This window comes from Fukomys damarensis, unplaced genomic scaffold, assembly GCF_012274545.1.
Source record: "Fukomys damarensis isolate Sample0158 unplaced genomic scaffold, DMR_v1.0_HiC HiC_scaffold_37, whole genome shotgun sequence".
Taxonomy (NCBI): Eukaryota; Metazoa; Chordata; class Mammalia; order Rodentia; family Bathyergidae; genus Fukomys; species Fukomys damarensis.
In genome coordinates this window covers 52,429,807-52,457,074 of record NW_022900949.1, presented here as the reverse complement: position 1 = coordinate 52,457,074, position 27,268 = coordinate 52,429,807, and the positions used below count along the sequence as shown (strand labels likewise).

General features: G+C 46.6%; 1 protein-coding gene across 1 annotated transcript; it reads left to right on the top strand.

Annotated features, from left to right (window-relative positions):
* On the top strand, positions 1-27,268 carry Rbp1 (retinol binding protein 1). The gene is given in 5 exon segments (XM_010608216.3): positions 1-157; positions 159-273; positions 725-903; positions 23,999-24,100; positions 25,882-27,268. Coding segments are annotated over 5 exon segments (600 nt in total). The 5' UTR covers positions 1-7; the 3' UTR covers positions 25,936-27,268.

The following is a 27,268-nucleotide window of genomic DNA, read 5'->3' as shown; positions in this document are numbered from 1 at the left end:
TGCCATAATGGATCCTCCTTCGGGCTTTGTGAGCTCTTGGTATCCAACTGTAGTAGCAGCCCCAAGGAGCCTCCTGTCCCCCAAGGGCGAGCATTTCCGGGCCGCCCAACAGTGCGATCGCGTCTACAGCCGCTGCCGGCGCCCAGCTAAGAGCCGCTCCCTCCCGCTGCGTGGCCGCCAGTCCCCAGTCGCTCCCCAAAATGCCAGTGGATTTCACCGGGTACTGGAAGATGCACAGCAACGAGAATTTCGAGGAGTACCTCCGGGCGCTGGGTAAGCGCTGCCCTCCGCTATCCGGGGGTCGCCGGGCCCTGCCCGGAGCCCTCCGCAGGATCCTCCTGAGCCGCCTCCCACAGTCCCCCCACACACCCAGGCACCCCCGCGCCAGGGAGGGCGACCAGCGGGCTTCGAGCTGGGGGATCCGGGTTGTTAGGCTTAATTGGTGGCAAGTGTCTGCTACTTGGCGCTGAACGTGGATAATGTAATTAGCAAAGCTGGGCTTGAGTTGCTAGTTTTTGTTCTTACTGAGGGGTTAGCATGAGGGCAGAAAACTTTGTTGCCAAAAGGGGGGGAAAAAAAAAAAGTACAGATAGGCTGGTCCCAGAGACATCTCAAAGCAAGCGGAAAATCCCAACTGTGTTCCTGGGCGCGACCGCTCCGCTCCTGGGACTTCACTCCTTTGGGAACGGTTCTCTGAGTTTTCCTCTCTTCGTGCACCTCATAGATGTCAATGTGGCCTTGCGCAAAATCGCCAACTTGCTGAAGCCAGACAAAGAGATAGAGCAGGATGGTGACCATATGATCATCCGCACCCTGAGCACTTTCAGGAACTACATCATGAACTTCGAGGTTGGGAAAGAGTTTGAGGAGGATCTCACGGGCATAGATGACCGCAAGTGCATGGTGAGGATTTGCGGCCGTGGATACGGGGGATACGACCCACCTAGGACTGGGCTGGTTGGGAGTAGAGCCAGGGCCCCTGTGTCCCAAGGGATTGCGGACCTTCCCACTCCCAGTCCCAGGACGGGCAGCAGCAGTCGGGGAGCGGACCAGAAGGGACCCTCGTGCAGGTTGCAGTTTGCACTGTGTGTAGCCTTTGAGACAGAACGGAGTTTGCCCATTTTACAGATAAACAGTCTTAGTAAGATGACGCTGACACGTCCAGAGTAGTGCAGTTGAGGGATAGGCAGGAATTCCAGACAAGAAAATGGGCTCTATTTTCCCCTGGCTTTCCATAGAAGGGAAGAAAGAAGAAATACAGGGAACCACTCTGAAGTGTGAGCTCTAGAGAGCAGGGCCAGCTTGGTCTCTGCTGTGGCCCACTGGCCACTTCCTGTGGACCTTTTGACCAGCACCTACATGGGAGGTCAGTGTCCCCACTGCCCAGGCAGAGGAAGCAGCAAGGGGTGGGGGTTGGAGGGGGGTCTGAGCCATTCATTCCCCAAGTGTGGGAAGCTGGTGACCAGGAGACCCCAATTAGTGCCACCACAGCAAACTCCGGAAGGTCAACCCCAGGCTTCGGTCAACGTCCTGGAGTGCTGAGAGGTCAGGGTACTTTCAGTCTCCTTGTCAGTCTTGGGTCCAGAGCTGATTTATGTTCAGCCTGGAAGCTGTCTTGTTTACCATTCGGCCCTCCATTTGCCAAGGGTCTTTCTGGTGGGTCTACTGCTCACCCTGCCCCGGGCCGGTCATTGTACTCGATAGACTAGTGAGAGAGGGCTTAGAAAGAACTGCTATTTGGTGACTGAGGCTCAGAGAAGCGAAGAAACGTGCAAGAGTGCTCTCCCAGGGCCCCTGTCTTTACAAAAAGGAGAGAGCTGAGCACCTGAGGATAGTGGCTGATGTGCTCTGTCTGAGGATAAAGACCCCTAACCTGGACAACTGTTCCCCACCTTGTTTATTCATCAGAAGGGAAGGCAGTCAGGACTGCTATCTGAGTACTGTTTGGAATGATGGAAAGGGGAAGGGGTCAGCAAAGAATGTCCTTGGAGCAGCCACTGATGAGAAAAACCCTGGAGGGAAATGGCGTGTTACATTGTGCCTTTCAAAGTCTCAAGGCCTCTTAATCAGTGGGAGAGGAAGCCTTCAGATAGGCTCCGCCTTTCTTCCCTGCCTGACCTGCTCTCTGTCCACAAGGGACTTTGTCCCAGGAGGACAATCCTCATTCCCCAGCTTTCTTTTGGGCACTAACAGAATACATCAAATATCTGTTTAGGGTCACTGAAACTCTCTGAATGTGCTATCTTATACTTGGTCCATTACTTCATTCCTTTTTTCCTTCCTTCATCCCGTAACCGCAGAAGCATTTGTTGACCATCTCCTAATACTAGTGAATGCTTTCCATGTGCCAGGTGCTGTTCAGATTTCACATTAATTCAGCTTCTATTCACAGCACACTTTCCAATCCTGCTTCATAAAGAGGATTTCTCACTGTGTGACCTTACAGAGGTTCCCTGAGTAGCAGAGGATATGAGTTAGCCACCGTGCATACCGCAGTCTTTGTGGTGGAAACACACAAACAGTGACAGTGGTGTGCTCAGGGCTGACAAAGAAAGGGATGGGGTCAGGGCTGGAGAGATTATGACCACTCAGAAGAGGGGATTGCAGTTTTCTGAAAGAGGTAGCCCTTAACTGGTAAGCAAAAAGAAAATGAAGGAGAGGACTCTGTACACAAAACAAGTATTAATGGCCACCTTCATTTCTGATCTTAGCATGGTAGGTGAGCAAAGTAGCCTGGGACAAACTTGATGAAACTAGGCTGGGTCTCTTGGTTCCCTTGGCTGTTCCAGGATTCAGGGAGGCCATTCCCAAGAAGATGGCCATTCACTCACCCTGTTGTTGCCTGCTGAGAGGTGGGAAAGCCCATGCCTTCTCTGTTCCACCTTGCCTTGGCCCCTGAAGTTCAGAGAAGCCCTTCTCTCTGCACTGCCTGCTGGATAGCATATGGCTTAGGACCACCATGAGGAGGAAGGCTGGGGTGGGTATGGGATAGTTGAATCATGGTGCTTGCACAGTAGACCTGGGTGCCAAGAGGCCACCTTGGCTGAGGTTTCTGGGAACCACCAAATGTCCTGAGAGAAGTGATTGTCAAAAATTACTTCGAGCACAATACCTTGTGCCCTACATGTTCAGGACGTACCAGCCAGGAACAGCGGCTAGGACTATGCACAGCATCTTACAGACCTTACATCCTCACCTTGGAACATTTATCCATTGTTTAGTTCAGTTCCTCTTCTTTGGGTCCTACAAGCATTTCATAGTGCTTCCTCTGTCTTTGCAGCCCCTGTGTCAGTGAGATACTTGTGCCCTCATGGAGAGATACAGAGGTAGTTGGGGGAAGCCGTCAAACTGTAGAGTTACCAGGCAAAGAAGCAGCCTGCCTTGGTCTTGAAGGTCAGTAAGTCTGAGTTGAGGCTTGGAGGAAAACAGGAAGCAGGCAGGCAAACAGAAAGAAGACAAGAGAAAAACCAAGGCCAAGAAAACATTATCTGGTAAATGTTATTCCACTGGTGTGGAATAACACTGGCTGAGCTCAGCCTGGAAACACAGGGCCTCCTGGATACCCAGGTCAGTGGAGGAGGTGGAAACATCTTAGGGCCTTTGCAGCCTAGTGGAGCACAAGGGGGCTCCAGATTCACAGAGCTGTAAGCAGTGGTAATGGAGGGTCCCAAGGAGGTGACAGCTGAAGAGGCCCTTGAAGGACAAGTGAGAACTACGGCAGATTGGAAAAGGGAATAAAAGAATTTCAGAGCAAACTATGCACGCTAAAGCCCAGAGGTCAGAAAAGGCCTGGTTGAAAGGAGGTTCAGAAGTACACTCTGCAAGATTTGAGTGTGGCTGGAGTGTAAACAGCGGGGTGGGCCCAGGGTTTGGCTCAGTGGTTCCACCACCTGCCTCGCATGTATGTGCAAGGTTCCGAGTTTGATCCCTGGTACCCCTCAAAAAAAAATCTCAAAATGTGGGGTGGGGGAAGCAATGAGGCCTAGATATGGGCCTAGGTGTGACCATGATGGGTGGGAGGAAGGGATAGGGGGGTCTCTGCTAGTGAGATATGGTCAGGCTGACATCCTCCAGCCCATCCCTACCCCAAAAAGGGCCCAGAGGCCCTCTGGCTCAGAGATCTCTGCTCCTGTCTCTTTTCCATGGGAATCTTCTCTGTATTCTAGTGCAGCAGCCAGAGGGTGGAATCTGGCCTGCATATGTATTTTGTTTGGCTTGCACAATGTTTTAAAATTTTTAAAAGGCATTTGCCAATGATGGCCAAAGATAAGATTTCACAGAAAAATCCATATTTCTGGCTGTTTTTTTAGTCCCTCTCCCCCAAAAAAGAAATCAAAAGAACTAAAACACCACACACCCATCTGTTCCTATGTTGTATGGACCCCTGAGACACTGTCCTAACTCCTCCCTGTAGGTGGACATTCTCCAGCCTATCACAGTCCTCACCCACGTAGTTATCTGGAGTCAAGGATCAAGTGCCATTTGTCATTGTTTGCTCTGTGTGTTCCTTCGGAGCATGGGTAAAAGTGAGAAGGCAGCAGCAGCATAGGGAACTGCTTAGAAACAAATTCAGAGCTCTGACCTCCTGTTCCAGAAGTTCTGGGATAGAGGGGGTAGTGTGGGAGCAACTAATCCTTGAGAATCACTGCTTTGTAGTAAAGCAGTAATTACTGCTTTGTAGCCTGCACCTGTATGAAAAGGGGGAAAACTACAAAATTAGGCATAGAGGACCCTGGGCTACTGGCCAATTTTGTCCCTCATCTGGCCCCGGCGAATGTCCATTACCAGAAACCTGAAAAACTATCTGTGTGGTCTTTCACCAGTGAGAGGGTGCAGGAAGACTCAGAACTGTGTTGCCCTGGATCCGTCAGCTCAATTTTCCAGTCTGGTCTGTCAGACCCTACAGGACCTATGAACAGCAATGGCCATGTCTTTGTTGGACATGGGTAAAGCCTGGGCTTAGTCGAATACGCACTGGGCTCTTCTCTACCGCCTCCTGCAGCCTTTGTCCATTAAAATGCATTGTCAGGCCCAGGGAAAGCCAGTATCATTCTTCAAATAAGGCACATCGGACTTTGGTCTGGGGGACTGTGAGACAGGAAGGTGATCTTCGCCTGCAAATATTTCCCTTTCCTGGGCAAGACAGTCCCTCAGAATCATTTGGTTCTTTGTCCTCAGCTCTCCCCAGAGTGAGCAGCTTTTGTAGAAAAAGACAGAGCCTCGGGCAGGAATCATAACTGTGAGCGTGGCTCTGCATTATGGTGGCGGAAGGGCCATTTGTCATTCCACAATGGACACCAGGTCAGGATTTCCCTGGAAGGGGCTGCTTTGTTCACTTGGGCCTGGCCCCTCTCCCCATGTGCCCGGCTGTAGCTACGCCTTCATATCCAGCTTTGAACTCAGGATGACCCCTCCATGGGGCCCGCCTCCCACTCCCAGCCCTTGGCCACTGTTGCTTTCTTTGTTTTTAATTGAAAAAGAAAAAAATTCAAATAGCCCAAGAGTACAGACTGAGTTTTTTTTTGTTGTTGTTATTGTTTTGTGGGTTGGGGGGGTACCGGGGATCAAATTTGGGTCCTTGTGCTTGTGAGGCAGGTGGCAGAACCACTGAACTAAATCCGCGGCCCCAAGAGTACAGACTGAAAAGGAAAGGACACCATCCCCCACTTGGCCAGTTCCCACTCCCCAGAGATTGTCACCAGTGCAGTTTCTGGTGAATCTACCCAGAAGCCCTCCTCATGTACATAAGCTATCTAGTGATTGACCAACTGGTCCATATCTCTGCCAAAAGCTAAAAGGAAGGAGGGGGTTGTCAGAGGTGGAAAGGAAAGAAGAAAAGAATCCACATTTGTGCACGTTCAATTATATTATAATATAAGGTTAATATGATGTATAATCTATTCATTCAATTATATTTCTTAGGTGTCTTTCCATGTGACACAGAGTTTTTTCTAAACCTTTTTTAAATAGTTTGTGCTTCCTTCCCTTTCTTCCCTCCGTCCATCTAGCCAGCTATCTAATTATATATGGTAACACACAATCCACCAAGCCACTTTTACACTTTGGTTTAAACTCTTGCCAGCTTTCTGATCTTTTTCTTGACCCATTAAAGAGATCTTTTGCTTCTGATGTTAAAAAACACAATGCCAATGGCAAAATTAACTCCCTAAGTTGCAGAGCTGAGGATGCTGTTGGGTTATGAAATTTTCTGAGAGTCGCTCCTGCCCAGAGCAGGCACCGACATTCAGCTGGGTCCTTTCCAGGACGGGAACACAGGGTCTCTTTCATGTCTTAGCTCAAGTTCTCCAACCTTTGAAATTGGTGTCAGCAGCATGCTTTTGAGGATTACAAAAGGAAGAATTAAAGCAACCAAATAAAATTCACAGAATAGCTTTCAGAAATCACACTAGTTTGTTGTGTTTTGGTATTTGTTAAGCAGGAACAAAAGAAAATGACACGTGGTACATCTTTACGAGGCTTGCAGAAAGTGAGTTTAGTACTTTTTCCTTTGGTCCCGCACAGCAAAGGTTGTTCTGCAAGTTTCATCAGACCCATTTCACAGATAAAATCTAAGTCTCAGAGAGGTAAGGTACCTTCTTAGCCCAAGCCCACCTAGCTGGCCCCTGAAGGAGGATTCTAACTAGTATAATTATAAAGCTTTCTGCCACGATGTCTCCCCAGGCATCTGCTGAGGGCCAGTACCTCAGCTCCACCTCTGATTGGAGGTGAGCACAGACATGTGGACAGGCTTGGGATGAGGAGAGGAATGCTGGTGTTCAAGTCAGCACTGCTGGTCCTAAATCTCCTTGATTACCTAACTGCCAGGGTGACCTTAACCTTCGGAGACAAATTGCCTCTGTTTTCACATCTGCAACCTGGCCATCCTGCTTGCTGCTCTGCCTGTCTCATGGGGCAAATTCTGAGGATTATAGAGATAGCACAGAGGACAGTGCTTTGTGAAGTCACCATACTGTGTTTGGATTGGGACCAGGACCCCTTCCAATACCTCAGAACAAGGAACAAGGTGTACTCACCTATGGTGCTCAGGTGTTACTGAATTATAGCTATTTGATTTTTGACTGACATTGCTTCCCTGCCCTCTCCTCCACCTAGAGAAGCATCTCCTTTTTTGGGTGGGAATTTACCCTGCTCACCTTGTGGTCCTGGTGGGCCTGCATGTTACAGTGTACCAGTTCTGGTATAAGCACCTCTGCCAGGGTGAGCACAGGGTCCGTGGCCTGTCACTTGTGACTCAAGCTGGACTAATCACAGTCTTTCCTTGGGAGAGTGGTGAGTTCTATCTCATTGTAGATTGATAAATGGATGTGATGTAAGCTTGGGCTCTCTGAGACCAGTCCCCTCACTCTGCCTTCCATAGCTGCATAGAGAAATTCAATAGAAGGAAAACAAATGAGGCTAGGAAGGGTGGGGCACAAGGGAAATGTTGTTACTGCTAATTCCATTCTAGGATTCCATGTATTTAAGCCAGTACATTCCCTTTTTTGTACCTTAAGCTCTTTGAACTGGTTTCTTGACTCTTGTATCTGAAAGCATCCGACTCCAGAGATGGGTTTACCACAGAAATAATTAGGACAGTAGTTCTCACATGCCTAAGCATGTGCTACCCTCAGCGTGTCTACTTCAGAAGGTCTGGGGCAGGGCTGCTGAGTACTTCTCTTTCTAACATAGTATCAGATGATGCTGACGTTGTTGATTCAAAGACAATACTTTGCATAACCCTAAGAAAGAAAAATGAGAAAGGAGCTGGCTTGTGCCCAGGTTCCTGGGGTGTTCTCATCATAACTCCATGTAGTAGTCCTTGCTGGGGTTGGAAGTACCCAGGAGCTATGAGGGGATGAAGCACTTTCTCCCAGGAATGAAGCTAGAGGGTAGGAACAGGGTGGGTGAAAGTGGAGAGGTACTGGGGATGGGAGAGGGCTGCCTGTGGACACCAGTCTCGCAGCAGCCTGCAATGTTTTGCGACTGTGGATAAAGTGATTGGTGCAGTGGTGTGTGGGGCTGAAGAGGTATGGTGTGACAGAGCAGTTTGGGAGCTCTGGGTTTGAGTAGCACCTGGATTTGAATCCCTTTTCACCAGCACCTTTTTCCCCTCTGAGTTCTTGTGTTCTCAGTTATGAAGAGAAGCCAATGTCCACCTACTGGAATTTTTGTGACAGTTAAATGTGGCGAAGAGTTCAGTTTTTGGTTTGGTTTGGTTTTAGCAATAGCAAAGATTGAACCCAGGGTCTTCACACTGAGCTACATCCCCAGCCTTTTTGTTATTTAGTTAGTTAGTTATTAACTTTGAGACAGGGTTTCACTAAATTGCCCAGATGGGGCTCAAACTTGCAATCCTGTGGCCACCATGCCTATTTCTGTTTTGTTATTGCTTTGTAGGTAGCAAATCACTCTGAAATCTAATGCCTAGAGATAACAGTTATGTTGTTCACAAATCTGCAGTATGAACAGCTCACAGAGAAAACGTCTTATCCCTGCTCCATGCCAGGCAGCTAAGAGCTGGGAGATTCTCTCTACAGGTGGCTTGCCCTCTGCTAGCTGCTAGGGCTTCTCCATCACCTGGCAACTTAGGTTCCAAGAATAAGTGACTTAAGAAAGTAAGGCAGTGTGATTGATGATTTTTATGAGGTGCCTAGCCTGTGAAGTCACTGTCAGTCAGGTTTCCATTACTATAACACAATTCCTGTGGCAATCACTTTAAAAGAGGGAAGGTTTATTTTGGCTCACAGTTTCACAGGTTTTGGTCCATGGTCAATTGGCCCTGTTGCATGGCAGTTCTCCATGACAGAATCCCCTGGCAGAGAAAGTCTGTTCTCCTCATCCCAGGCTGAAAGAGGGTGAGGCTAAAGTCCAATGATCCCTTCAAAAGCTCATCCTCATATGACCTGAAGACTTCCAACTACGTATAACCTCCTAAAAGTTTCACTGCCTCCCAGTAGTGCCAGAGGCTGGGGGTCAGGCCTGATTCACAAAGGCCCACCCATCTTCTTAGGGAATGGACACAAGCTTCACATCTTACTGAAGTGTGGCGTGTTCCACAAGAGCCTGCTGGTTCCAGATCCTTGGGAAAGTTCAAGGTGCCATGTGTTTGCTAAATGTGACTGGCACACAGGGAGAGCTCAGTGGACTTGAAAGGATTCTTTGGCTAACCCTTAAAGGCCCATCAGGATGGAGCTGTTTTGTTTCTGACTAATCTTGTGTAGGACTCTGTGGGAGTGGGAGAGGAGCCGCAATAGTGTCTGAACCTGTCCTGTGTCACTAGAGTGGAGACACCTCACCTCCCTGGCCCAGCATGGAAGGTTGTTATGTGGGCTGGAAGGGGAAAGACGGGATCCCGTGGGAAAAATCTGAAAATGTTGGGGCAGCCCAAGATTTCACCTCCAACCATGGACCCAAACAGATGGATATAAACAATGGAGAAACCACTCTGTGGCCTGGAACTCAGTGTAGAAGGCTGCCTTGTGCTGGTTTGACCTCCCAGCCTGAGGCCTTCCATTCCAGCCTGAGACCTTCCTGGACCCTGGCTCCATGCCGTTGGAACCAGAAGAGATAGGCAGGCAGAAAACACTCCTGGCATTTAACGTTTACTGATTACCACTGGGAAGGTCCCCTTTGTTGGAAGAAAAAAGGGGCTTGAAGGAGTTTATGCCTTTCCTTATTCAGCCCACCCGCCTATAGTCGAACATCCTGAAACCAGCCCCAGCAGCTGAAGTCCTGTTGCAGACATTTCAGTTGAGCTTGGGTATTCCTGAATTGGAATTGACTAAAAATTTCTCTGATTGTAAGGACTATGTTTTATTCACTATTGCTTCCCTCTGTAGGAATTATTTTTATAGCTTTCTGTGTTGTATAGACTGAGCTATGGTAGCGCTCACAAGCATACACGGATATCCCACATTCTGCTCCTTTTTGGAGGGACCCTAGGTGTCTGTCATACTTTGAGATCCCACCATTAGAGTGCATTTATACTGGTTAAATATTCCGGTGTCTCTGGGTGTTTCCTTTTATATGCAGACACCTTAGAGTGCCACCTGGGGTACAGAAATAGTACTACATCTTTCTTCTTTCCTTTCTTCCCTTCCTCTCTCTCTTCCTTTCCCCTTCCTATCTGAGGGTCTAAGAAAAGCAGTGGAATGCTCTGGGGGAGAACTGTAACAAGATAGAAGTGAAAACAGGGATGGCAGAGAACCTAGGCTCCAAAAACTCTTTGCCAGTCTTATAGGAGTACTAGCCCTGCACTCAGAAAGTGATGGGAAAAAAAATCCTATCTGCCAATGTGCAATGAGTCAGAAAATCATTCTGCTCTCTGACTCAGAGATCCCATTATGAGACTATATTCCAGGAAAATCATTCAAAAGAAACAAGAAAAAAACCATTTGTACAAAGGTATCCTTGTGCATCGCAGTGATAATAATCTTCAGCACTCCTCAGCACAACCACCCTCTGAGGGGACCATGAGGCCACCAATCTGTCTAACCCTCCAGTCCCAAACAGGAGTTGTGACCTTCCCAGTTTACAGAGTGGGGACCAATTCCTGCTTGGGGTTACCATACTGAATAGCCAGCTCCTCAGGTTTGATTCCAGAGATCTCTATCCCTAACTTTGTGTGCTTTATAGTACAGGCTGTCTGTTGTTAGCATTTCTAAATGCCAGATAATCATGGGTAGTTAAAGAGTGGGGCTTTTTAATTCCATAGAGCACTATGTAGACATAGAAATGATCATTTTAAAGGGAAAAGAAACGTGTTTATGGGCAATTAGTCAACACATTTCATGAATTCTCCTTCTTAACATCTCTTTCCCCTTTTCCCCATCCCCACTGCTGTGCCCTTAATAATAATAATGATAATAACAATTAGCATTTCTGGTGCTTACTATGTGCCAATCTCAGCACTTTTCATGGGTTATTTCATTTAATTACCGCAGAATCTTTCTGTTCATCTCCCTTCTACCATCCTCAACACTGAGGCCCATCCTTCACGTACAAAAACAGGAATCCAATCATGCTGTGTCTTCCTGCTGACACATAAAAGCTAGATAACCCTTGAGCTCTTCAGGACATGGCCCTGCCTGCCGCTCTAGGCCCGTTCCCTACCCTATACCTTCACACCCACCCCCCGGACCTCATGCCACCATTTATGAACGCCTTCATTTGTCATCCTCTGTGCATCTCTGCTCACTTCTCTGGGATAATCCCCTTGCCTGGGATGATAACTACTCACTGGTGGAGACCCAGACCAGGCTTGACTGCTCTGTGGATTCTGTATTCCCCTTTCCTGGACCACTCTTGCCTTTTGCCTCGAGGTCCCTCTCTACAGGAGAGGCTCTTCAGAGAGCTGTGATCCCTGTCAATGTATCTGAGTCTCTGGACAGCAGGGGCTCACACAGTGCACACCAGGATCCACTGTGTTAAATGAGTGCTAACTGAAAATAGCTGAACAATGTAAAAGGTTGACATCGACCATATGACTGTGAGATCCCCTTAATCCAGTTTAATAATAGCTAGTGTTTGTGGGGATTGTGAGAAATTCTTCTGAGCACTTTCTGTGCATGAATTCTTTTCATTTTCACGACAGTTCTGTCATGAAGGTTCCCAAGTTCTTATGTTAAAGATGAAGAAAATGACAGATCAGGTAGCTGGTGGGGCTAGGATTTGAATCCAGCCAGTCTGATTCCAGATTCTTAGCAAAGAGAGAAATGACCACTGTTATGGTAAGGAGTTACAGCTCTGCAATGATTTCTCCATCAGGCTAGGAAATCTAAAAATGCAGTGTCCCCTGATGAAGTAATGGTGGTGAGGGATGGAATTGCCAACATCAGGGGCACAAAGCCTGCTGTGTGTCCTGCCCCTCCCAATAACGGAGGCCTCATTGCTGCCTGATAACCTCAAATTCAAGAGCGGCAGCTGTGTCTGGCCCTCCTGAATGTTCCTTTTTGTCTGCAGCCCTGCTCCATCTGAGGAGAAGCCTGGTAGGCCAACTGAGCGATGGTTGGTCAGCTCTGGAACCAGCGCTTCTTGGAATTTCATTTCTGCCCCTTGCAAACTGGGTGTCCTTATGAAAGCTACTGCATCTCTCTGCGCCTCTACTAGTCTGTGAGATGGGGATGATTGTAAAGCAGGAGATGCCTACTTCATGGTGAGGATGAAATGATGAACGTGTGGGGAAGCCCACGGATAACTGCTCCATCGAGACGAACTATTATAATCTCTTCACACACCTCAGAGGACAAATTCTAGGAGTGATCATATGTGTGAAGGGACACATGAGCATCCAGAGAAGAGCTAGCAAGCTTCCAAGGGCAGAGGCATGAAAGCCGTGTGCCTCATCACTCCCACAGAGAACTGGTGGGTAGAGACCCAGAGCACTGGGGACCTGGTTTGCATCCTGCATTGAGACAAATCTTTGCAGCCATTTCATCTGCTGGCTGTGGCTCAGCTCCGTTTTGCAGATGAGGAAATAGAGGCTCTGAGAAGTAGGGTAAATTGCTCAGAGTCACCCAACCAGAAATAGGTCTAGATGGGTTGGAGCTCAGGCCTGCTTTTCTCCAAGATTATCCTTGGTGCTTCCCCAGTGCTCAGCTGGGCAGGTGAACCTTTGTTCCATGGCTCGGCCAGAACCAGGTGTGTGGCCTGCCAGGTGTTATTCAATAGCCTCGGTATCCAGGATGCAAAACGATTGCATGGGAACACTGGTCAGGCTGTGGGCTCAGTCAGGCAGAAAAGGGTTTATGCCTCAGACTCTTCCTAGCTGTATGTCCCTGTGTAGGATGGCTAAGCTCTCAGAGACCTGTGGCCACATTACTACAATGACAAATCCTTCTCTAGAAGGCTAAGCAGCCTCACTGCCTGTGGTATTTTGTCTTTAAAAAGGGGTGGGAGGCTGTTCATTGCCTGAAAAATTATCAGCGTGCTCCTAGAGTGGTTTTCATCATTCATTCATTCAGCTAGTGGTAGTGAGTATTTGCTCTGCCCCAAATTCTGTGGTACTGGCTGGTATCCTACAGTGAGTAAAATCCAAGACACCAAGGTGCTCTCTCTTGATCAAGAGTTTCTGACCTGCTCATTCTTCCTTGGTTACTGAGATAGCACTTCTTATCTTCCAGGAACTCTTAATTTGTATTTACATTGAAAGAAAAACTAGAAGCCAGAAACTCCCATGGAAAGGAAAAGGGTCCCTTAGCATTCTCTGGCAGGACATCTCCCTATTCCTCTTCCCTCATCCTCCCACCCGTACCTCCACATATTCCCCCACCTTCACCCCCATACACACCACCCTGTGCTAGTGGAACTGACAACAGGCTGATTTCTGCACTGGGCCCAAGCAGCAGGGGCCAGAAAAGCGAGCATTGGAATGTCCCATGTCTCCAAGATGGGCAGCTGGACCTCAGAGAAATTCGGTGAGAAAGAAGCACAGTGTGGTATTGGAGGGGTAGGGTTTGGCTTCTTGAAAAAGTTTTGTCAAGAGGGTGCAGCCGGCAAGACCTATTTATACTTCTTTCACCCTTCCCACATCTGTCTGTGCTGTTTTCTTTCCCTAAAATCTGCTTGTTTTTCTTCTTCTTCTTCTTTTTTTTTTTTTTTTTTTTTTTTTTTTTTCTACTTCTTAACTTTATTCTGGCCTCAGTTCTAGCATTACTCCTAACCACACCTCCTCCGGGAAGCTTTCCTGCTGGACCTCTGCCCCCACCTCAAAAGTTGATGAGGCAACTTCTCACTCCCATTTCCTCAGCACCTGTTGACTACCAGAACTTACTCTTCTGCTAGAATTCTGTCTGCTCGCCTTCTTCTACAGTAGGCGTTGAAAGCAGTATGTTCACCTTACCTCCCTGTCTCTGGCACCTGGTATGCAGGAGGCATGGCGTTCCCGATTGCTGAATGGCCTCCTTGCACAGAACCACGCTGCAAAAGTCTGCTGATCATTTAAGGGGTCAGATCAGGGAATTGCAAAGCACGGTAGCAAAGAACACAGGCCCTAGAGTCAAATTTCATCTGCCTGCTCCGTGGCTGAATGACCTCAGTCCTCAGTCGCCACATTTGTAAATTGGAGAAGTATATTTGCTCCAGGAGGTAGGAAGGAGTCAACTTAGTATGATCCAGACCTAGCTTAATACTCTGCCCCGCGAGGCTGAGGGCTAGTAGGCCTGTGACCTTCTCCAGCCTGTCTTTCCATGTCTCATCTAGAAGCTTGGCCTCTGTGGGGCTCTGAGCACTCTGATGGTTTAGTTCGATTCTGGGTACTTTCTGAAATGTTTAGGAGGAAACATGTGTCAAGATTATTAATCCAAACATTTTTTTCTTTTGTCTGTCCTAAGAATTGTGTTGTCGTTTACTGTTAACTTCTTCACAGTAAAATTCCATTCTTTCATGCCCACAAAGGCCTTGTGGCTGTACTGGTTCTTAGTACTTGCTTTTAACATCTTTTAAGTCTCTAAATACTCATTTACATTTTAAAGCCTCATTAATTTAGTTTTAATATGTTTTATAGCGAGTTAGCTTTTCCCCTAAATGTGCTGATTTTAGATCATTGCAACCCCCGCTCCACCAACACTGGAAATGATCAGAATGATCACCTAGCACTTACCCAGCCTGGCCTCACAGAAAGCTTGTGGATTTCTCAGCCAAAGAAAACTGGCTTCAGTTATGGCTCAGCCCCTAGTCCCTAGATTACAAAAGTCTCATTTTTATCAACCCTAAAGCTTGAAGATGGAGTGGAACATTGTGGAAAGCAGCCAGCGTGGACCTGGCACTTGGCCGTTTTCTGTAGCCTTCCCTGCCCTTCCCACTCAGTCATTCGCTCAACACAAGCGTCAGAAGCTGTGCTAATACTGTAATTGCTCCCGGTGCATGCATATTCTCAAAGGGAGAATTGCATGTGAGAATCAAACCGTAGGAGACAAGGCCAATTTGCATCTTTTAGAAATTCACAGATATATGCACAGAGAGTGTCCGCTCACTGTGTGGTTTGTAAAATTTACCCCCATATCTAAAGAGCATGGGCTTTGGAAGCAGAGTTGAGCCTGTCCTGGCTCTCGCCTCATAGACACCCTTGCCATGAGACAAGGTTTCACTTCTTGTAACCTGAGTCTAGAACCAGAGATCACAGATTCAGCCCCACCCTCCAGAGGTGGTTCTATGACCAGAGAGGGCCTGACGGGGATGAGTGGAGAAGTATGGAGGGACAGGAGTAATCAATCACCTACTGCTCTTTGGAGAGTCTGAGAGTAGGTGAGAACTTTAATAAATGTCATACATTTCCTGAAAGCCTAGTTGAGTCCCACTGTTTTCAGGTCATGCCGGAGCACTGCAGAGAGGTGGTTCCGTTTAGTCACTACTAGTACTAGACACTGGAATGGGGCATGTGAGCCTTGTGACATCCCCAGGATACAGCCACTCAGCTAGCTGCCTGTGGGAGTCAATGGCCCATGTAGCAGTCCCAGCTGGGATTTCTAAGTGGTCAGAAGAGCTGGGTAATGGCTTTTGGAGTGACAGCCCCTTGTCATAGTGGTGCACAGCTGTTCTCGTTCATCTGTGGGCACACGTCTCTCAGAAAGCTGCTGACACAGCCACAGTGATGGGGACTATTAGTTAGACCAGCCTTGCTTATAAGCAGCCACCCTGGGCTCCAGCCCATTTATACTTTTGCATAGTCGATGAAGTCAGGATATCTGCTGGGGAGTTGAGTTGAAGGTGGCTGTGCTCTTCTCTGCCCTTGGATCTGTCTAGATTTCATTTTCAGGATCTCAGAGCCCAAGGTGGCGGTTGGAGCAGTAGCAGTTCATGTGCACCCCACCCAGACAAGCATCTGCCTCTGCCTGTGACTTAAGAAGCATTAGGAATGTGCTCCTGCCTCAAATGCTCCCGGTAGGCCCTGATTGATTGGATCAATTTAGGAAACTAAATGGAATGACCCCTTAAAAAACCTTTGAGATCAGGCATTCCAGTTAAGGCTGAATCCTGGTCCCATTCCTGGCATGGCAAATGTGGCTGGCTTCTGACATCATAGGAGGGTCATAGAATAAGTGCATGAGTCTTGGAGAGGATAAGATGGTTTTAAGAACTTACTTTTGTTTCACAAGAAAATGAGTTATCTTTGTTACTCATCCTTCCAACATTTATTTCCCTTACTCTTACATTCATTTTTAAGTGATCTGACCCTCTACCCTTCTTTTCTGTTCTTAGAGTAAATATGCATTTTTTTCTATTTTCTTTCTTTCTTTCTTTCTTTCTTTTTTTTTTTTTTTTTTTTTTTTTGGATGGTGCTAGGGATTGAATCCAGAGCCTCAGGTATGCTAAACACATACATTTTACTATTAAGCTATACCACAAGTTCGCTTAGGTGAAATCTGACTTTGGGGGAAATATCTGGTTTATTCCCACAGGATACAAAGCTTGAAAAGTCCCTCTAAAAGTAAACATGGGTAACAAAGTCATAGAACTAAGCCGCCTTGCTGAGGTATCACAGCAATCATTAAGGAGGCTCCATGTAAAGGGTCTGCTTAGGCTAAAAGTTAATATTGAGAGCAGGCAATCATCACAAAGTCCCCAGGTATGGGTGCAGCCAGCAGCTGAAAGTCTCTTAAATCCAAATATCCTGGAAGGAGGAGGAGGAGCTCCAAAAATTTTTGATAAATGATAAATAGCATGTCCATCACTAAATGCTTTGCCAGTCCTTGACTCTTAAAAAAGACTTTAGCTATTGTTCATCCTCAACAAGCAAACCTCATCATTGTCTAAGCTCTGGCCTCATAGCTACTACCTTCTATATGCCAGACCTATACGTTTATGTAGCTTTCATCTAATCCTCAGGACAACCTGGTGAAGTAGGTATTTAATCTATTACCATGTAAAAAAGCACTCCCAAACTTACTAGCTTTAAACACCCACCCTATTTCCTCCTGATGTGGTTCTGTCAGGCTGTTCTTCAGCTCCATATGGCTGTGCCCAGCTGAGCGTGTAGCAGGGTGCCTCAGCTCTCTTCCAAGGAGCCTCTGCCTCTCATGCTTCGAGGCCTGCTCTGCAGCAGAAGAGCTTAGACTGTTTCAAGCATGGCAGCTGGGCTTCAGACGGCAGGGCTCCCCGGGAACAAGTGCTCAGGAAGGCGTTGCTTGCACCCTGCTTGCCAGTGTCATGTGGCCAATCCAAGCCAAGGGCATGAACATCATGTGATTTCAGATGGCCACGCATGGGATGGTCTGCCCCAGCAGGCATCATTTAGCCCTCTTTTGCAGTTGAGGACACTATGCACAGAGAGGTTAATCCAGTTACCCAAAGTCATTTCACACAACCACAAAGAGTAGACCCAGCTCTGTCTACACTAAGGAACATGTTCTTTACCGTATCGACCTCATACAGGTGGATGAGCAGGGAGGGAGGAACAAGGATTACAGTGTAAAGGGCAATTGAGCTTCCTGGCCTTTTTAACCCAGAGGACAGCCCAGCAGATTCCCTGGCCCATCTGACAAGAGGCCTCCCTGATAGTTCCATTCAGAAAAAAATCAGTCCTGTGGGGCAAAGAGAGGAATGCAGAACAAATTTTTCAGTCTGACATTGTGGCCTCAATGTAACAGCTCCATCCCTCCCTTTTTGGCTCCCAGATAGGCTTCTGCAGCCTTGCTTGTCACTTCTTCACTGCTCCCACCCCAGTGAGTCCTTATCCACTTTGCCTGGAATCCCCCATCCCACTTCTTAAAACTCCTGTGAGAACAGGCACCCTCCTGGGCACCCCAGCCCTGTGTTTCTGATCACACATCTTCACGCTGGGCTGTGACAGTCTGCCACTTCTCTGTGCTGAGCTCTTTACGATTCCTTTCTGACTCCCAGCAGCCACACCCAGCAGTGAATGCACTGCAGGAGATCGCTCAGAGCCTTAGCACAATGCTCACATTTTTTTTCTGCAAGCCCCAGGACTAGCAGGTATCTACTGGGTGCCTGCCAGGTGCCCTGCCCTGACAGGAAATGAGAAAGCACTGAGTCATGCTAGGCTCATCATCCAGCCCAAATTGCTCCCCTCATTTGCTGGGTGACTCTTTCTCTTGTTTTCCTTCTTGGGGGGCGGGGGGTAATGTTTACAACATTTTGTTAAAGTCTAAAATTTCTGGAATTTAGCTATCTAGAAAGATATACTAACTATTTATAAAAATATCATTCAAGTAACACTTAACAATGCAGGAAGGTCTTGAAAAAAGGGTTGAAAGTCTATAGACATCCAAAAATAGATCGTATGGCTTCTGCTGAACGTGGCATTAACACAAAGTCTGAATAAATACTGACCCCACTCCTCAGCAACCCATGCTCCCTTTGTTAGGAGATCGCACATGTTAAAATATAACCGCCCCCATTATATCTTACTTCCGGGTTCTTTCCCGACTCTGAGTCCTTTCTCCCGCCGAAATTGTAAAGCGCGAAAACTAGAGCCTCTCCAAGACGCGAAATTCAAAAGACAACCCGGCTTGCGATAGGATAACAAAGACCGCTCCTCCCAAGGAAGGATCTTCCGTTGCCCGCCCTATAAGTATCCCAGTACTTCCTCTTCTCGCTCTCTCGCTCTCTGCCCTCCGCCTCCTGCTCACCTCCCTACAATAAAAATCTCCTGCCGGACCTCTCGGTGCGTGAGTGGTATAATTGGGTAAGGGGCACCCAAAGGGGGCTCGAGACCCCTTTCACCCTTGAAATCTGCTCTTGGGAGATTCTGACTCAAGGGCAGCTGCGGGAACAGGAGAAGAGTTGAGATGGTCAAATAATTGGTGTAATTTCCTCCATCCTGCCAATTGTGTTGAAGTCATATAGCCATAGCCAAGGTGGTTTTCTTTAGCCTCTGATGAATTTAAAAGGAGATGAGCAATTTTTCATTGCTGAAACAAAAAATTCAGCATATAAAAAGGCTGAGCAGACATTATACCTACTAGAACGTCCAAGTTCTATCCGAGGGAATATTATCTGTAAAATTAAGATAAAGTAGAACTAGTCTTGCTCTATCTCCATATTTAGTGAAAATAGGAAAGGAGGCAGAGTGGCACTTTTAAATCAAAGTGCTCCAGTTTAATTTAGCATAGTTAATAAACTGTTTCATGCTGAGGTGACGGCATAACTTGCTCAAGTCCGGAAGAGTTTAACGTCACATTTGAAAGATCAAAGAAAATAGACACAAAACAAAGACAGAACAGGGGAGATAACCAAGCCCACGAAATGAAGCAGTCTTCTGTATATGGCCGCTTGGCCTCCTCTCACTTTCTTCTCATAATCCTGTTTCAGAAATACCTTCCCAAACTGAACTCAGAGGAAAGAAACGAAAACTTTCAGGTCACTTGATAACAAGTCTTGGGCTCTGTAAGATCATTCTGTAAATTAACCACCACAGTTAGAAACAGATTGTCTTCACCTGACTCCTTGGGCACTTTCTAGGTTTCGTTGCCCATCTGGATTTGGCCTGAGAAGCCACAGATGAGTCTAGGTCCGGACAGAAGTCATTGCTCTCCACCTTGAATTGCTTGCTTATAGCTCCTTTAGAAGTGATTTTCTCAATATTAGAGTCAGAATCATCAGAGGTAGGTGTTTCCTTTTGTGTCAGTTCTTGGTTTTGGCAGGGTCAGGCTTTTGAAAGATATCCAAATTCGAGGATCTGTTTTTGGTGCTTCTCGTTTTTTGGTTCCAGTAGTGGAGGCAGAAGACTGACTTTTTGCTGCCATCTTTTTTCCTGTCGTGCCTTTTTCAGTAGGTTACTTTGTAATTTTAGTGTCGGCTGAGACATCAGCAAAAGGGCTTAAAGAAAATGGTTCACTATGTTTAGCATCATCACCTATAGGTCAGTTACTGAGATGGTACTTTTCTATGGTTTTGCTTTTTTTCTTAGTATCTTTTGGGTGAGTTTTAGCCTTAGGTGGACTAGCATCTGATGGGACAAAATCTTCATCCTCAGTTTCTCCATCACCGTCTGAGAAATCTTCATCTGAATCCAAATCCATTTTGAGTTTTGTTTTTGCTGCATCTCTCCATGGCTCTTTCTCATGGAGGAGCATTAAAATTACTTTCAGTACTAATCATATCTGATTCTGACTCACACCAGAGATTTCCCTTCTTTCCTTCTTAGATAGGTTTAAGTGGCACTGTAGTTTGCTTCTTTCCCTTGGTACATGGCTGTCTTATTCAGTTTCTTCTCTAGTCTTTGTTTAGGCCTTCCATTTCCACATTGTTCTCCCCAGGTTCCCCTCAGTATTTTCACTCAATTCTCTGCCTCTGCTTTCATCTCTGTGGTCACTCAAGGAATGACTTTTTCCTTGTTGAGAAGGCAAAAAGTCAACTGTCTGTGTTTTTTCCCCTTTTGCTCTCCTTTCCCAGGAAGTCCTACTTGTACATCTTGTTTTTCTTTGGCTTCAGTGACCTGTAATCTTTCAGTAAAAGCAACCAAGTCTTCTTTCCACAAATCCAGTGGATTCTTTTTCTTTAATGTGCCCAACTCTTGCTCCTTTTCAGGTCTCTTTCATCTTTCTGTTGGCCTAGTATCTCTTGCAGTACTACTCCTTGTAGTTGCAGTACTCCTCCTTTGTAGTTTCCTTTTCACTGTCACTTTCTTTATTTTCTTCCTCATCCTGAAACTTTGATTAGGCTTTCTCCAGAACTTCACAAGATCAATAATACCTCCTCTCCTGCTGACTCTTGAAAAAGTTACATGACCTGAGTTCCTCCACACCTCTACGTCCAATACAGACAAGTATAATTGTCTCTGCATGTCCAACTCATCAAGGATCAGAGTCAAGAGGGGATGGGGGGTGGTAAAGGGCTTCCTTGGAAACTTATATGATATCAGGTGGAAGAGAGCTTTTTCTTGAAGGGATCCAGTTTATAGAGCTCCCAGAAAGTTTTCTCTGCACCCAAATAGACTTCTGCTTCCTGACCCCTGTCCATTATTCCTGTTGCTGGTCGTTCTTTTGGACTAAGGTGTTAGTGTTGTTTATATACTGTTAAAATATGACAACCAGTCTGGAAAGGGTGACACAGTAGCCCAGGAATAAAGATGTGGTTTACCATTTATGAACTTCTGTTTCACAGTCTTTTTTGACACTCATGTTAGAGGGTGAACAGGTGTGAGCCTGCTTGTGACCAAGATACATAACAAAAGCTTTAAAAATATGCACATTCCCTGATGCAACAATTTCTTACCTGAACATATATTCTATAGGAAACAATGTGTTCAGAGCTGTCTTCAAGGAAGTCTTATTTAGAGCAGCACAGAATTATAAATTACCCAAGTGTCCCAGAATAAGTAGTCAGCTAATAATGGTATGCATGTATAATAAAATACCACCAGGCCAGTTTCATGGGTGTGTGACCAATACAGTCCTTCAGAAGGGTTTCTCACCTACTTAACTGCTTTGCTACTGCTGTCTTTAAAATCTTAATCATTTTTGAATGAGAGTCCCTCATTTTCATTTTAAACTATACCTTACAAATTATGTAACCACCTCCTGAATATACATAACAATTAAAATAATTCTTATGGAGAATATTCTTTGAAATAGAAAATTGCTTTGAATAAATGAAGAGATGAGGCTATAAAACCATAAATGATGCAATCTTGATTTTGTAAAAACAGAAACATATGCATATATTGATGCAAAGGACTGGATAAAAATATACCAAAATGTTAGAGTGGGTATCTCTGAAGAAAGAAGATTGTCCACTCATTTTATTACTATTTTCTTTTTTGGCCATTTCCTCTGTTTTCAAGTATGGAGAGTATAAATATAGTCTTGTAACATTTCTGAAAAAGGCAAAAATGTGTCTATCAGAGCTAAGAACAAGTAATTCTCTCTCTCTCTCTCTCTTTTTTTTTTTTTTTTTTTTTTTTTTTTGTACGGGGGATTGAACTCGGGTCTTTGCACTTGCAAGGCAGGCCACCAAACCGCTGAGCTAAATCCCCGGCCCAAGCAATTCTCTCTTATGCTCTAATAGAGTCAGAAGCCCTTCTCATGCAGAGTAGATTTCTGGATAAACACACAAAGAGAAAATCAGTTGCTGAGAACACCAAGTATTCTTAGGAGCTCCATGAAGTTGAGTACAGATCTCTTGGTCTCCACTTTCCGTCATGGGCCTGACACACATAATGCATCCAGTGACTGGGCTCCTTGTCATATCTGTGGCATAAGATCAATAGTAGTCTTCACCCATGACAGTCTCATCAGACATTGACCACACTGAATTCTGATGGAGGTGGGACCTTCTCTGGATGACATGAACTTTGAGTAAGCATCTAGACCAGGGCGAGAAGCCAAATCCTAAGTCCTGAGTGTCCTGTCTCCCTCTGGGATAAACTCCCGGCACACAGGTCAGACAGGCTCCACTTGCCTCACTTGCACTTGCATCAGCACAAACTTTATCCCAACAGCAGAGGGCAACAGCGATCAACAAGCCCAGAAGGGAAGCTGATGGGCGAATAGGGTGGACCTTGAGAAAAGAAAAGGTAGTCCTCCAGAAGGGAGTGGTCCTGTCCACTCCACACTCCTTCCCTAGTTTTCTCCTCGCCCAAGTCCTTATCAAGCTTTTCCTGACTGTCTTGATCTTAGCTAAGCATGGCAGGTAGCACAGGATTCCTAGAACCTTAGCTATCTAAAGCCAAGTCTTCTGAGTTACTGGTCTCATATGGGCAGATGGGCTTGTGGAGGTCCAGAAAAGGGATAGACTTCTCTGAGCCACACAGTGAGCAAAGGCAAACAGTTCTGCCCACTGCGGTGGGGAGGTAGGTCTTATAATGAGTAAGAGTGAGTGCACAGGAAAGGCTATTCAAAAGGAGGTAGTCAGTACAAACATAAGAGATGCCCACTGCGCATCCTATGTACCCAGCTCTGAGACATGGGTCCAAGCAAGACCAGGCAGTCATGGCCATACTGGGAGGTAGGGTTGTCTCTTCTCTGAATTCACACACTACTGTGAGCTCCATATTCTAGTTCGAGGATGTTTTGCTCCAAGGAAACTATAAAATCTTCCAAGGACTCTTATCTGTTTTCCCTTTGGCATGCTCAGCACCGGGCAGGACACATCATGCTCAGGGAAGATGGGAGGGTTCAAAAGTGGGTGTGGGATGTGAGGGGAGTCAGGCAGGGCTCCTTTGTGCTCTGCCAAACCCAGGCAGGACAGTCGGGTTTCACACCTCTTTCCCCACTGTGTGAGTTCCTACATATGCATACTCGGTACTGTCCCATCTCTGCCTCCATCTCATGATGGCCCTCTGAAAGCATCTCCTCCAGGGCCTCCTTACCCCTCCTTTAGAACAGTATCTGGCTAGAAACTGATAATACAGGGTCCTTAGAGAAGAAGTGCAGCACAGTGGAGAGGAGAACATCAGATTGTTGTTGACCTGTGTCCTGAGTACCAAAGACCCTTAATCTTATCTGTAAAAAGGAGTTGCTAATCCATGCCCCAGCTAGATAGTCTCAAAGACTTAGACGTGGCACAGAGAAGGCCTGATAGAGCAGGCAGGTGGCTATCAACTGCCATTTGTACATATGGCTGGTTCCCTGTGAGGTGAAGAACTCCTTGAGAGCACGGATGGGATCTTTTGATGTCTCAAGACCTAGCAAAGGTTAAAACAATGAAATGTTTGGGGACCGCAGAGTTCTTGAGAAGTCTGCTCCTCACCAGCAAGATCCAGAACAGTCCCCACCCACACCAGCCACACCTGGCCTCTGCTGTCACTCAGAAGCCCCTCCACCTCCCAGTCCCATTCTCAACCTTTGCAATGACAGCCCCACCCAGCAATGTGTTTGCTCCTAATTCCCCTTCCAAATGAGATTTATGAAGGTTTTCATAAATTTTAAAAACTGACTTGCACCCTTTAATAAAAGCCTGTGGTGGGCAGGGAATATTGAGCTGCAAATTTTCTATAGTAAAATTTACATGAGTGGATTATCAAGGTTGGCGGGCTCCCCTACCCCAGTCCTCAGGGCTGCTTTTCCCAGAACCAAACACTGTGTTTGTTGCTTGGCAGACCACGGTGAGCTGGGATGGTGACAAGCTCCAGTGTGTGCAGAAGGGTGAGAAGGAGGGGCGCGGCTGGACCCAGTGGATCGAGGGTGACGAGCTGCACCTGGTAGGTTCTTAATGGGGCCAGACTGTGCCCCCAGAGACCTTTGTCACTGTGGAGGTCCCGATGGACTTGGGAAAAGATACAATGGCTGGGCCTTGGTTTTGCGCTGAAGATTCTCTTCCAAGGGCCTGGAGAAGATGTGTGAGTGACTTTCAGAATCATGCCATGTGCTTTCGGCCATGTGATGGCAAACCTTTTAGAGCTTTCAGTGATACAAACAGCCTGCTGTGGCATGAGTGCCATAGGTTCGCCACCACTGATCTAGACAAATTCCTTGACCAATCAGAGGGCAAAGATGAGAAGGTGCCCTTACTAAGCATCAGCAGTGGAACCCTTTTTGCATTCTCATTATAGTGACTTAAAATAGGAATGTATCCCTGTTTTGCTGTTGAGGATATAGGTCCTTGAAGGCTAGATTGCACTCCCACATTGAATACTTAGAAAGTGAGAGAATCAACTTTTGCTCCCAAATGATATATTATGTGCATTATTAACAAATTGTGGCTGGCCAGAGCTGGGGAGACCTCCCTAGGCTTCTCTAAGACATGATCCCAGCCTAGGGTTGAGCGAAGAAAAGCCTGCCTTACCCATTCACCCTGTCCTCCACCCTGGAAACTCAAGGTAAAAGTCATGTCCATTCTATCTGCTGTCTTGGAAAAGCACACACAGATCCAGAGCAGAGCTATTAGCTCCTGGCAAGCTAAGGTAGCACATGTCCCCAGAGGAGACACCTTCTACAATTCCTCTTTTCCTGGGAACTCCTCAACTACTTCAGCTGTGCAAGGCACCTAGTTCGGGCAATCTGGGTTCTAATCACAGGCTTTACACTGGGTGCCCTTTGGAAGTTCCCGTCCCTTCCTCAGTCTCCTCTGCATAACAACATCCTGTCTCACAGAAGTTCTGCAAAGATCTCTGAGGAGAGATGCAAGGGTGTTATTTCCTTCAATGGCAGGGAGCCTCCGTGGTAAGGCCCAACCTTAAGCTGGTCTCCTCCTGGGTTTTTGCTTCCCCAACTGCAGAGCAAACAGCTTAGGTGAAATGACCTGTATTATTCTCTCAGCTCAATAGTTCTGTGGCTCTATGCCAGAAGTTGCAGTCTAAGAGCTGCAGGTATAGTTTATTTAGCCCTAAAAAGACTTTAAAGTTCTTCAACCAACAATTTAAAAATTAGGAAATGTCACACAAACATCCAGATTTCCAGATTCCTTTACAAAAAGAAAAAAAAAAAAAACCTCACAAAACATGGCAATACAGCTGTCCTTGCTTCCTGGCCACAGTCAGCAGGGGCTGAACAGGTGCTGGTCTGAGGACAAGGCACAGGCTCTCTTCAGTGCATTCCTGGGAGGAGTTAATGGTAGTAACGACACAGCTCCACTGACTGGGATGCTGATATAACTGGTGTAGTATGGGATGCAAGCATTTCCAAACTTGCAGGTGCCTCCAGTGTGCACTTCACAGCTTTGTTCTGCAACAACCTATTGAGCCGTGTCTCTGGGCTCAGTTCCTAAAGCTTTTCAGCCTCTTGAGGGTGGTGAAGGGAAAAAGGGTATCAAGGGGTCTTACTGGCCAGCTCTGAGCCATATCTGTGCCCCTAGCCAGCTCTGTCTTCAGGATGCAGAGATTCTGATCTCTGCTGATCCCATTCAACTGACTCTCGAGGAAATAATTAGTTCAATTCATGGGGAAAAATAGCAGCCACTATTTTCAAAGTTCTTGCCTTAAGGTGCTCTGAACCTTGAGTATGACAATGCACTGGGCAACAACCACATCTGTTTTTGTTTCAGGAGATGAGAGTACAGGGTGTCGTCTGCAAGCAAGTGTTCAAGAAGGTGCACTGAGGCCCAGGCAGATGACCTTGATGTGGAGGAACAAGTAACATAGACCTGGGCCAGTATCCCCTCTGCACAGCGTGGGGCAGAAATGTCTAGCCATGCCCATCATCCGTTAGCAGAGTCTCTCTTTGCCTTTGCCTCTTTTCCCTTTTCTTAAAATGAAGCCGTCCCAATAAAGGTAATCTCTGTACAAGACATCTATTTTGCAGAAGTTTCACACTCCACTTCGTTCTCCAGTACCTCTGAGGCCATCTTTTCCTGATGCCACCACCTGCAGATTTAATCCCTAGGTTGCTCGTGGCATGTCTTTCTGCAGGGGCACAGATGAGGCTCTGGGGTGCATAGGTACTGATATTCAGTCATCTATATACTACGTACCTTTCACATTACATGTCCAAAAGGCCAAATTGGCACATTACAGTGCCAAAGTGTAGTGCATGCCACAGAATCAGGTGAAGACACCTGCTTCCTGAGACTGGGAGCCGAGATAAGGAGGTCTGGGCAACAGAGAATGGCTTCATAACTGTGCCACACACAAGGAGATGCTCCACCATCATTTGTGAGTGAAATGGAGTTGGACAGGATTTTTGGCACAAAGCTATAATGAAATGACCCTTAATCAAAACCAATTACCTATTGGATTTGATTTCCAACATGTCGAAAACACATTACTTCATCCCAAGACCATCATGACCCCTTCTACAGGCTGATGTGAAGCCTTTCTCTCCATTGTTCTAGATAGAACAAGGAGAGCAGTTTTCTGTTCACACTAAAGTGTAAATGACTGCTAGCTGTGCCTTGGAATAAAGAAACATGGGAAAATGGAAAACAATCAGAAAAGGGAAGACTCCCAAGGAAGACCTAATAATCGGCCTGGCTGTGTTCTAATCTTTAAAAGTAGTACCTAGATAGGATTCACAGGAGCTGAGTTCAAATCCCAACTTCACTCACGGAGCAATATCACACCCATCTGGAGCTTGCTTCTCTAGCCAGAAAGACACAATGATAACTTGCCTCACCTCCTACACAGGTGCCTATATGGTTTAGATCTAGAATGCCTCATGAAAGCCTCATGTGTTCAAAGGTGGGGCTTTTGGAAAGTGACTGGATCCTGAAGGTGCTAACCCACTGATGTTCTCTTGGCTGAATGTGCCCTTAGAAAGTGGAGCCCAGTCGGAAGAGCTGGACCACTGGGGCTACGACCTGGAAATGTGTATCTCTCCTCCCTTCTTATCTGTCCCCTGGTTGGCATAATGTGAGCAGCTTTCCTCTGCTAGACTCTCCCACCATGGCCTTCCTACCTTGGAGCTGGCTGACCATGAACTGAATCCTCTAAAAA